Source organism: Geotrypetes seraphini, chromosome 4 (genome assembly GCF_902459505.1).
Source record: "Geotrypetes seraphini chromosome 4, aGeoSer1.1, whole genome shotgun sequence".
In the NCBI taxonomy this organism is placed as follows: domain Eukaryota; kingdom Metazoa; phylum Chordata; class Amphibia; order Gymnophiona; family Dermophiidae; genus Geotrypetes; species Geotrypetes seraphini.
In genome coordinates this window covers 262410122-262422470 of record NC_047087.1, presented here as the reverse complement: position 1 = coordinate 262422470, position 12349 = coordinate 262410122, and the positions used below count along the sequence as shown (strand labels likewise).

Sequence of the window (12349 nt, the reverse complement as noted above, 5' to 3'; positions counted from 1 at the left end):
CTCAACGATTCAGGTAGAGTGTTCCGTCATGAGTTCTAAGCCCCCGCTTTCCACTGCATTTCCGGATCATGCGGATCTGGTGGAAATGCTCTTGGAGGGTTGGGAGGCTCTGGAGAGTTCCCTGAAGTGTGCTAGGGCCATGGCTAAATTGTATACCATGGCATCGGAATTTTCCAAGCGCCTAGTCCCACCGAGGGTGGATTCGGCGGTGGCTCAGGTCACTAAATGTACCTCTTTGTCCTCGGATGGAGGGGTTGTCCTGAAGGATGTTCAGGACTAAAGACTAGATTTTGTCATAAAGCTTTTTTTTAAAAAAATTCCACTGCGATGGGAGTGTGAGCTGCAGCGGCTACTTCCTTTGTGGCCTGGGCCTGTCATACTAAACTTTGTCAGGATCCTGAGGAGGTTGTCCTTCGGGATCTTGACTTCCTGGTTTCTGGAGTGAATTGTTTGGCAGACGCACTCTATGATATTTTGAAAGTTTTTTCTAAGCTGGGAGCTTATTCAATGTCTTCTAGGAGAATATTATGGATTCGCCAGTGGTCGGGTGATTCTTCATCTAAGGCTATGCTGAGCAAATTGCCTTTTAAAGGTTTGCTTTTGTTTGGCCAGGGTTTGGATGATCTGATGGCAAGTGTGCAGGACCGTAAGCCTAAGGTGCTTCCTGGCTCTAGATCTCGTCCGACTAGGGGGAGGGGATGGCCAAATTTTTGGCCCTTCCAGAGAACCTCACAGTATGCCGGATCCCCTGTTGCAGGACAGCATTTCGGAGCGTCCTACAGACCTCGCTTTGGAGATGCAGTGCGCCAACAGCTTTCCAACTCTCGACCTTCTGGCCTTTCCAAGAGAAAATTATGACACCAGGTTTCTGGCGAGGCCCTCCCCCCCGAATTGGGGGGGTGGCTTTCAGCCTTCCTTCCAGAATAGCTAAAGATAACCTCAGACTAGTGGGTCCTAGAGGTACTCGGGGACGGTCTTCGACTGCAGTTCTTCCGAGCCACCGCTGGACTTCCTGTCCTCTCCTGAGGGAAATCCGGACAGGACCAGCAAGGTGTGTGCTACGGTGTACCGGTTATTGGATCTGGTGGCCATACAGCCGGACCCAAGGGATGACTTGGGCTCCGGGAGATACTCGATTTACTTCATTGTGCCAATAAAGGACTCTGACGATTGCAGACCAATTCTAGACCTGAAAACAGTGAACGCATTCTTGCGAGTTCCACATTTCCGGATGGAAACGGTGCGTTCTGTCATAGCAGCAGTGACACCTGGGGATTTTTTCACTTCCATGGATCTCACGGAAGCATATCTCCACATCCCAATATTCCCAGACCATCGGAGGTTCCTTAGGTTTCATATTCTCAGGAGGCATTTCCAGTTTGCAGCGTTCCCTTTCGGTTTGGCATCGGTGCCCAGATCTTTTACCACCAGGTGGTGGCTGCCCATCTGCGATTCTGGGTGTGCTCAACGACTGGCTGATCAGAGCTCCTTTGTGGGCGCAGGGCCGCTTGGCAGTTCGCCAAGTGATGTCTTTGCTGGAACATCTTGGATGGGTGATCAATCTGAAGAAGAGTCGCCTCGAGTTGTCCCAGGACTTGGAGTACCTGGGAATCCAGTTCCACACGGGTCTGAACAGGGTATTTCTTCCAGAACCAAGAAAACTCAAACTCAGGAGTGCGATTCGGGACATGTTAGCGGTCTCGGCCCTGACGGCCTGGAAGTACCTACAGGTGTTGGGTCTCATGGTGGCAGCCATAGATGTGATTCTGTGGGCGAGAGTTCGCCTGTGTCCTCTTCAGTTTTCATTTCTGATGCGTTGGAATTCCCAGAGAGATGCGCTGGGGGGTGAAGCTGTCTTGGTCACTCTGAACAAAGGGCTCCCTCTGTAGGTCTTGGACTGAGTGATCCTGACCACAGATGCGAGTCTCTCTGGCTGGGGTGCAGTTTGCATGTCGGTCCTGGTGCGGGAGAGCAGATGGTCCATCAGTTGACTGGAGCTGCGAATGATCCGGTTTGCTCTACTGAGATTTCAAGGATGTCTCCACCGGAAGGCTGTCAGTGTGTTCTCGGACAATACGACAGCTATTGCCAGTGTCATCCTTCAAGGGGTCAAGGAGTCCCCTGCTGGGCTTGGAGGTTCGGTTACTCTTTGCTTGGGCGGAATGACATCTGTTGGCCTTGTCCGCAGTTCATGTGGCCGGCATAGACAAGGTTCAGGCAGACTTTCTCAATCATCAGACTCTGGACCAGGGAGAATGGTCCCTGTCTGGACTGGTGCTCGAGACCATAGTGCACCGCTGGGGTCGTCCTACCTTCGATCTGATGGCGTCTTCTCAAAACAGGAAGACAGGCAGATTTTTCAGCCGACGACAGGAGATCAACAGCGAAGTTCAACCTTGGCCCGAAAGGCAACTTCTGTACTTCTTTTCTTCGTGGCCTATGATAGGGAGAGTGCTGCGCCAGGTATCCTCTCACAGGGGTCTGGTGATTTTTTGGCTCTGGACTGGCCCAGGAGACCTTGGTACGCAGACCTTGTGAGGTTGTCCTTGGATAAGGTTCTGTGTCTTCTATGCCATCGGAGGTTTCTCATGCTGGGGCTGATTGTACTTCAAGATCTGGACCGTTTTGGTCTTATGGCCTGGCTCTTGAGCGGGCAGCCTGGGGTTATTCCTCTGCAGTCATTACCATGCTCCTGCAGAGCAAGCAGAAATCAACTATATCGGCCTACGTAAAAGTCTGGAAGTATTTTCAGGCTTGGTGTGCGGGGAGTTCAGGTGGACCCTTTAGTACCGTCGGTGGCTCATGTTCTAGACTTTCTGCAGGCTGGCCTCAGGAAGGGTCTTGCTGTCTCTTCTCTACCTGTTCAGATTGCGGGACTCTCCTGTTTAGGTCCCTCTTTGTTCAGGGGTTCTCTGGCTTCTTACCCGGATGTTGTCCAGTTCTTGAGGTGGAGCCGGGAGGCTGAGGCCTCCCTTGCGACTGCCTTGCCCGTCGTGGGACCTGAATTTGGCCCTATGCTCCCTGACTTGTCCGCCCTATGAACCCCTGGATGGGATCTCTATATGATCTTACCATTAAGATCATCTTCCTGGTGGGCAGTCATATTGGCACGGCGAGTGTCAGAACTTCAGGCTTTGTCGTGCAGAGGTTCCTTTCTTCGCATCACGGAGTCTGCGGTGATTTTGAGGACTGTGCCTTCTCTTCCGAAAGTGGTTTCCACTTTGCACGTCAACCAGGAAGTTAATTTGTCAGCCTTTGATCCTTCTGGTTCCAAGTCTCAGGACCGTGTTTTGCGGTCTCTGGATGTACAGCGTCTCATTTTGAGTTATCTAGAGGCCACTAACAACTTCCGTCTGTCGGCCCATCGGTTTGACCTGGCAGGCCCCGCGCGTCGTGGTCAGCCTGTTTCCAAGGCTACCATTTCGCATTGGATACGTGCGGCCATTTCCACGGCCTCTATGGCGGCGAGGAAGAAGCCTCCCCTTGGGGTAAAGGCTCACTGTACCACAGGAATGGCTTCCTCGTGGGCTGAATCTCATGCGGTCTCGCCTAAAGAGATTTGTCGGGCGGCCACGTGGGCTTCCCTTCATACCTTTTCCAGGTTTTATCGGCTTGATGTGGTGGCTAAGGGTGATATGGCCTTTGGCACTTCTGTTCTCGCGGTGGGTTCATCGGGCCCCCCCCTGAGATTTGGGACTGCTTTGATATATCCCACGAGTTTAGCCTCCAGAGGGATTGTACAAGAATGAAAGATTAGGTTTCTTACCTCTGCTAATCTTCCTTCTTGTAAATCTCCTCTGGAGTCTGAACTCCCGTCCATCTGTTTTGTCTGATTTGTAGGTCGCCTCTTCAGTAACTGGTAAGCTGCATTTCTGTCTTTGACCAGCCTCACTAAGAATTACATGCGTATTAGGGGTTGAGGGGGGGGGGGCTCTTTCTGTTTTTCAGACTGTGTCTACGTTCCATAAATTTCCTGTTTTGCAGGAAAAAATATCATGTAAATGAAATACAAAGATCCAAATTCTTTAAAGGAAATCTCCTCAATACAAGATATAGTTAGTCCACTATAATGGTGGCGTTAGCTTAAATATAACTGAAATTATACATAGGAAATGTTTTGCAGTTTTATAATGTTTACATTATATGTTTGATTACAGTTGGCCTTTTTTGGCCGTAGTTTTTAGTGTGGTATTTTCTTGAGAAGAATTGACTGGTGGCGGGAGTTCCCGCACCCTCTCTTTTCTTTTGCTTTCTGTTGTCATAGATCTACCTGGCTTTTCTACTAACTGAGCATGACAGGAAGCTCCCGGGCAGGTAGCCCAAAGAGGAGAGAACAAATTTTAGTAACCCTGCAGCAGAAGCTATCAGACATACAAGAACCCACAAGTTCAGCTTCCAGAGGAGATTTTTACAAGAAGGAAGATTAGCAGAGGTAAGAAACCTAATCTTTCAATACTGAACATCACTTTAGATGCTTAAAATGTACCTGAAATTTTGTTCTTGTATTTAATATTTGAATATTCTACTAACTGCATTTATTTTTCTTTTAATAGAAAAACTCATTGGAGTTCATTGTACTAATGGAGTTAGTAGAACAGGATATCTTATATGTAGGTAAGTGGGAGAAATGTGCAATGGTACTCTTTGTTTTGAAGACCATTTATAATTGGTCATATTTTATAACTTAGTTCTTTTTTTCATATAGGTACCTTATTGATGTTGATTGCTGGGATCCAGAGAAAGCAATTCAAGGTATCATCAAAATATTGGAACTAACATACATAGTAGCATAGTAAATGAAGGCAGATAAAGACCTGAACGGTCCATCCAGTCTGCCCATTAGTTATTCTGATTAAAGTATTCTATTTCTGTTCTGGTTTATGTTGAATATCCACCTTTTCAGTCTAGCAAGACTTAATGAAGCTTACAACAAGATTCAAAATACAATACATAAAATACAATAGCAAAATATAACATACAATTAAGTCAGTATATAATGTACAATAATAGATGTTTTATCACAGTAAACAATTATCTTCTTCCCAAACATGCCTATCCAGCCCACATCTCTCACTGAGGGGATGATTGGGACAAGACTCATCTCCTAGCAGAATAAAGCATATAGCTAAAAGGTGTAGTTCACTAATAAAAATAGGTCCTTTCCTTCCTCATTTTTATCCTCAAAAGGTGCTCTTTGGGGGGTGACCTACCACTTGTAGTTTCTTATCGAATCCCTGGGGTCAGGAAGAGGTCATCAGGGGGTAGAGTCACTCAAGCAAACTCCTGCCAAGAAGGTTCTGCTAGAGTAGTGAAAGAAACGGCTCCAGAAGACTCTGAGTAGGGTGCAAATTCTATCATATTGCCCTACTCCTATTATTGTCAGCTTAACTTTCCTTTGGCTGTTGTGGTAGGGAGCAGAACTCTACTGATTAAACTCTCTAGATCTGATGTATTCAAAGAAAATATGAGGGCTCCAAGGAGGGTGCTCGTTCTTCATTGCTGCTCTACCTCTCATGTTATGGCTAGCTGAATTTGATCCTTTGAGGACAAGCAGGATTCTGAATCTTCATGCATGGGCGATGTCATCGATGGAGCCCAATGCAGGAAACGGTACCCCAGCAATTTTTCCAGGAGCATTTGGATTGCTCACTTCACATGTTTGCCTGATTACACCTTCTGCTGTCATGCAGGATTTCTTTGTCTGTTTCATTTCCATGAAGCTTTAAGAACATTTTTTGGATGTGGTTCCCTCAACACCTCAAACTTACCTTTTCTAAAATAAATTTGTAAGTCCAGTCATTGTTGTGTAAATTTTGAGCATTGTGAGGTTCTTAAGTTTTACATCATTTTCTAAGTTGTTTTATTTCAATCTAAGCCTATTTTTATGCCTTAAGCATCTGGCCAAGATTTTTTTTTATTTCTCATGTTTGTTTTACAGTCTACAATATATAAGGAACATCAAGTATTACAAAATCACAATGTAGTAGCCTCAAGTCCATATCATTAAGGAATATTTCCTACGGAAGCCCAAAAATAAATTTTTAAAACTAACAAAACTGCGGCTATGAATGCAGAGTCGAACTCAATAAAATGTTCCAACTCGAGCTTCAAAAGAAAAACCTATAACATTATAATATATGATTAATTTATCATTTTATACTTATGTATGTTTGTCCTGGATCTAAATTACTGGTAAATGTAATATTTTCCAGTTCTCGTAGATCCAGAACAAAAAATCTAAAGCTTATTATCAGTAGGAGTTGAAGTTCAAGACAGACAGTAGAAAAATAGGAGTCGTGAGTTGAAGTCAAAAGTTGGTGTACTGATTCCATAGGTCTGATTGTGCTCAATTCCTGTTACTTTAATCATATTATACAGTATTTTTTAAAATCATTTTTATTATCAGGCAAACAGCAAAGGCAAAAAGTAGAGACCAATAAGTCTAGCATCAGTTACAGCAGAGAAAATATCAGAACAATATAAACAGCATAAACAAAAATGGGCGCCCATTTTTCTTAAGCATCTCTCCAGACCGGCACAGCTCACTGATGGGTAATAGCTCACCATGACCAGCAGGTGGAGACTGAGACCTAAACTTTTGGCTGTAGTACAAGTGGGCTGTGCGGTCCCAAATACACTCAATCTGCTCTGTCTCCAGCAGGTAGAGGTGGTAAGCTTGTGCAGTCTTCCCTGATTTAGTGTAGGGCTGTTGGAATTTGTTTAATAGCCTTCTGGTGCCGGACTGAGCTTGGAAGGACCCTTTCGGGGGTCCGTCTGACCTCGGGGGGTATCACACTCGACTGGTCGAGTCCCTCCCCTCATTTCCCCCACCTCTCCAAAATTTTTCTGTAGAGATACCTCAGCTGTAAGCTTTGCCACCAATACCGGCAAAGCATATGGCTTAGAGAGCCAGTGGGGGGTCTGTTCAAATAAAGTTAAAAAAAAATATTCCTGTGGCAGTACAGGTCTCTGAAGGGAAGCCTTCAATTGACTTTAATTGTTTTTATTGCTAACCAGCACTTTTTCTTTTAGCTTAGTTGCATATTGCGCAATGAGCACTTAAAGGGAAAAAGTGCTCATTGTGCTCCAGAAGTGTGGTAGAAGTGGCCAGCCTGTGTTTACGGTGCACGGGCTGCCGTGAAGGGAAAGCCTTGTTGGCGTCAGGTGCCCAGTGAGCAGGATTCCCCTTTGCAAGTGCCTCGCATTTCGTTAGCAGGCAGTGGGGAAGCCCAGCCTTCTCTCACTACCCACATAGGGATTTCCTCAGTCACCAACAGTCAGGAACACCAATAGTTCTAGGTGTTCCCTTACTGCTACTGCCGGTTTTTCTGCTTTAGTGGCTGGGCGGTTCAGGCTTCTTTGCCACAGCAGGCCTCGGGGGAGTTTTTCAGCGGGTTTTGCGCCAGATTTGGTGGGAAGCTCCATTTTGTCTGCAGCCTTAGGTGACCTTCCCCCTGTATTGGAGAGACAGGGGCAGGTTTCTGCTGGGTCTCCTGCTTTGGTAGTGAGTCCTAATGTGCCACCAGGAGGTTTTTCCCCTGATTTTGTTTTAGCCTTGTGCAAGACTTATCTTCAGGCGGCCTGGGGTTCTGCTTCCTCACTGGAGATCTTGATTTTTTTATTTTTTTTTTGGAGGGGGGGTTTGCTCTATGCATCCATCCCTGTTTGGCCCCCCTCAGTACCGGTTTTGACCCAGTCCTCCCCCTCCCCCCCAGTTTCATCCAAACGACTGAGGGTCTCTTGTGATGATGATTTTTTTTGTTTGGGGAGGCGTTTTCATATGATGAAGACTTGGGCCCCTTGATGGACCTCCAGGATCCTCTCGGGGGGACTGATGCCAATGGCAGACATTTTTCGGAATTGCTAGCTGGTGAGGATGTCTGTGGTTAGCATTTTTCAGCAGGAAGAACTCCAGAAGCTTATTCTTCAGGTTTCCTCAGTTTTGCTTTTTGAGGAGGATGCAAGAGAGTCCCTGTGTATGGTGGACCCCCTACTTTTGGAGATCTGCTCGACCTCCTGCTCTTTTCCTATTCATCAGGATATTTGGGATATTGTGCTTGCACAATGGAAGGCACCAGAAACGCCTTTTCATTTTGCGCGGTCTATGGCCCGCCTGTATCCCATCTTGGAGGGGGATAGGGATACCTTGAAGTCACCGGTGGTGGATGCGGTGGTTTTGGCCATCACGCATTGCAATACGGTGCCGGTAGAGGGTGGCTCGGCTTTGTGGGACTCTGAGGAGCATAGGTTAGAGTCTCTTCTTAAGCAGAGGTTTGATGTGGCTGCCCTGGAGGTCCAGTCAGCAAAGTGTAGCAGTCTGGTGGCTCGGGCATATTTTCGGTGGCCAAGCATGTCCTTGACCAATTGTCTGATGACCTTGTCCTTGGTGGATCAAGAGGTAGTTAAGATTGAGATGGCTGTTATATCTCAGATGCCATGTATGATCTGTTGCATGCTTCGGCCAAGTCCATGGCTCTCGATATGGCCGCTCATCGTACGTTGTGGCTCCGGGCATGGTCGGCGAATGTGTCATCTAAGGCTAAGCTGATGAAATTTCCCTTTTGGGGGTCTTGTTTGGCGAAGATCTAGACAAGTTGTTTCAGACCTTGACTGACTCTAAGGTGCCCCGTTTTCCTGAAGACCATGCTCACCCGCCTTTGTGGGGTGACATTGCTCAGGGGCATTTGCATGATTTTTGCTGTCACTGCCCTGGTTGAGGGGGCGGCTTCCTTTCCTTCCACCGAGTCCCGGGGGCCATTTCTTTCAGCGCATGAAGTCCTTTCAGGTGCAATTCCTCCGCTGGTACCTCTGCCGCCCACTTTGCCCAATGGCTCCTTGTGGACTGTTCCCCTGGTGTCGGTAGCTGCATAGTTGTTGGACTTTTACCATTGGTGGGCTAAGATCACAACGGATTAGTGGGTCCTGGATGATTCAGGATGGTTATGCTTTGGAGTTTTCCCGGCCCTTGCAAGATCGCTTCCTATCTTCTTGTCAGGTGGCATGGAAGAAGCGGGCTTTTCATCAGACGCTGCAACGGTTGCTAGACCTCAAAGTGGCAATTCCAGTGCCTCCTCAGGAGTTTCGCACCAGCCGGTATTCCATTTACTTCATAGTGCCCAAGAAAGAGGGGTCTTTTAAGCCCATCTTGGATCTGAAGGGAGTCAAAAAGGTGCTCCGGGTTCTGTCTTTGCGTATTGAGATCCTGAGATCTGTCACTCTGGCAGTTCTGCTGGGGAATTCTTAACTTCTCTCGATCTGATGGAGGCCTACTTGTATATTCCGATTCGCACCTTCCATCAGAGATTCCTTTGCTTTGCAATCTTTGGACAGAACTATCAGTTTTGTGCACTTCCTTTTGGTCTGCTACGGCTCTGCGCATTTCAACAAGATTATTGTGGTTGTGGTGGCAGCCTTGCACAAAGAGGACATTCTGGTTCATCCCTATCTGGACGGCTGGTTGATCCGAGCAAAGTCTTTTCAGGAGAGCTCCCAGGTTATGGCTCAGGTTGTGGAGTTCCTGCAGCCGCTGGGATGGATGGTCAACTTGTCCAAGAGCCGGTTGACTCTTGGAGTACCTCGGAGTTCTTTTCAACACCTGCTTGGGGAAGGTCTTCCTTCCAGAGGCCTGAGCGGATGTTGCAGTCGCAGATTTGTCTTCTGATGGCTTCCTGGTTTCCTCAGTTCAGGATTTTCTCCAGGACTTGGGGTCCATGGCAGCCTCCCTGGACATGGTTCAGTGGGCTTGGGCTCACATTCAGCCGCTTAATTATGCCTTGCTTCAGCAATAGTCACCTCAGATGCACGCTCTGGCCTCGCCAGTTCCTTTTTGGGGGTTGGTTCATTGCAGCCTCTGGTGGTGGCTACAGTCTTCCAATCTGGTGCAGGGTGTGAGTCTGGATCCAGCCCCAGTGAACAGTTCTTCTTACAGACGCCAATCTCCTCAGCTGGGGAGCTCAGAGTCTTGGACTACTTGGAGTAAGCGTCTTGGTCGATCAATGTTCTGGAGACCAGAACCATCTGGTTGGCATTGCTAGCGTTCCAGATGTTGCTGACAGGCAAGCCAGTTCGGGTTCTCTTGAACAACGCTGCAACGGTGGCTTGCATCAATTGTCTGGCCCAGTTATCTGGCCTGGGAAGCAGCTCTGCTCATGGCCTGGGCAGAGTCTCGTCTTCTGGACATCTCGGTTTCCCACATAGCAGGAGTGGAGGATGTCCAGGTGGACTTCCTTAGTCACATGCTAGATCCCGGAGAGTGGTGTCTCAGTCCCGCACCTTTGAGTTGATTGTGCAGGTTTGGGGTCAGCTGATCATGGACCTGATGGCCACGAATGTCAATGCCAAAGTACCCCGGTTCTTTAGTCGGTGCAGGCATGTTCAGGCTGAGGGGCAGGATGCTCTGGTACAACTTTGTCTATCGGGCCTCCTGTACATGTTTCCTCCATGGCTGATGGTGGGCAGAGTCCTTCGCATTGCTTGGCACCCCAGTCGCATGATCCTGGCGGCTCTGAACTGGCCCAGGAACCCTTGGTACACAGATCTGCTTCATCATCTTCTGACTCGGGACCCATTCCAGTGTTCGTTCTGGGTCCCTTTTGTCTTATGGCTTGGCTCTTGGAAAGGGTACACCTAGGTAAGAAAGGTTATTCAGATAAAGTGATCTCTTGGGGTCCCAGAGACTTTCCACTTCTTGGGCTTATGTGCGTGTTTGATGTATCTTTGAGGAGTGGTGTTCGTGCTTGATGTGGTTTCCTTTTGCGCCTCTTTGCCTCACATCTTGGAGTTCTTGCAGGATGGCCTGGACAGGGGCCTTGCCTGGTCTTCCCTCTGGGTTCAGCTTGCGGCTTTGTCTGTGTTTTGCTACATGGTAGGCATTTAACCTCTTTGGACGTGATTCGTTGAGGGTGGCCAAATTGCTCCGGCCTCTAGTGTGGCCTTCGGTTCCAGCCTGGGATCTCAATGTGGTCCTGTCCGTGCTCGTGCACCCTCCCTTTGAGCCCTTGGGTTCCTGCTCTTTAAAGGGCAAGCCGAGTTTCTGAGCTGCAGGCTTTTTCTTGTAGGCCTCCCTTCCTGGAGTTTTCTAGGGAGCGCATTGGGCCTTGACTTGTTCCTTCTTTTCTGCCAAAGGTGGTTTTGCCTTTTCATGTCAACCAGTCCGTGGTCCTCCCGGTCTTGGGTAGTCAAGAGGGTTCTTTGGAGCAGAAGCAGTTACTCAAATTGGTTGTCTGCCTGGTCTTTTGCTCTTATGTTCAGTGGACCCAAGAGTTCCAGATATTGGATCGTCTTTTTGTCCTCTTAGTGGGTTCTTGTAAGGGGTATGGTGCTTCCAACCTACCATTGTGCGCTGGATCAAGAAGGCTATTGCTTCGGCATACCTTCTTCAGAATAAGCCTGTTTTGGAATTTTTCAAGGCTCGTTCCACTCAGGGTCAGGCAGCTTCTGGGGCTGAGTCTTCTCTTGTGCCTCCAGTGTAAAGCGATAGTTTGGTCTTCTCTCCATTCCTTTATGCGACACTACTGTGTTCGATGAGCGTGTTCTTGTGACGGCCCTTCGGGGGTCCCACCCATGATGGGTAGTACTTTGGTATGTAAGGCTGTGCCAGTCTGGAGAGACACTTAAGAAGGAGAAATTAGGTTCTTACCTGCTTATTTTCTTTCTTTTATTCTCTCCAAACCGGCACAGCCCCACCCTATGTTTGTTCTTTAAGGATTCATGTGAAGAGTGCATTTTTTTTTCTTCTGTGGGATCTCATGTTTTTGATAGGTATGGGGAGATAGCCAAACAACGGCCTTTGGCTCAGCTGGCATAGATGGTGAGCTGTAGCGCATTTCTGAAGGTCTTTCTATTCAAGTTCCAATAGTATTTTCTCTGTTGTTGTTCCTCCTGTATGGGAGTGTTGTTGTTTTGGGGTTTTTTAAAATATCTTTTTATTAGCAATTGCAAAGGGAACATACAACCAAAAAGGGAAGCAGATAAAAGCAAGGCAAAACAGCCAGGTAATTCAACAAGTGAAAGAACATGGCAACAATGAGACAAAGTACAAAGACCCCTCGATTGGATGCCCAACACAATTGACATCTATATATATAAAATCGGAGGTATGTATGTGTGTATGTATGTGTGTGTGTATGTGCCGCGATCGCGCAAAAACGGCTTGACCGATTTGAACGAAACTTGGTATGCAGATCCCTCACTATCTGGGGTGATATGTTCTGGGGGTCTTGCGGCCCACCTACACACGTGGGCGGAGCTACAAACAGAAAATCAGATTTCACCCATTCATGTCAATGGAAAAAATGTAAAAAGCTGCCAACGCAAAAACGGCTTACCCGATTTGAACGAAACTTGGTAT

General features: G+C 47.6%; 1 protein-coding gene across 3 annotated transcripts in view; it reads left to right on the top strand.

Moving 5' to 3' along the window:
- LOC117360069 overlaps positions 1-12349 on the top strand; it is a 219874-nt gene that overhangs the window by 97926 nt on the left and 109599 nt on the right. For all 3 annotated transcript variants that reach the window (XM_033943703.1, XM_033943701.1, XM_033943702.1), the window contains 2 exons: positions 4554-4614; positions 4706-4752. In XM_033943703.1, the coding sequence (XP_033799594.1) occupies positions 4554-4614; positions 4706-4752 (108 nt within the window). The remainder of the gene's footprint in view (positions 1-4553; positions 4615-4705; positions 4753-12349) is intronic.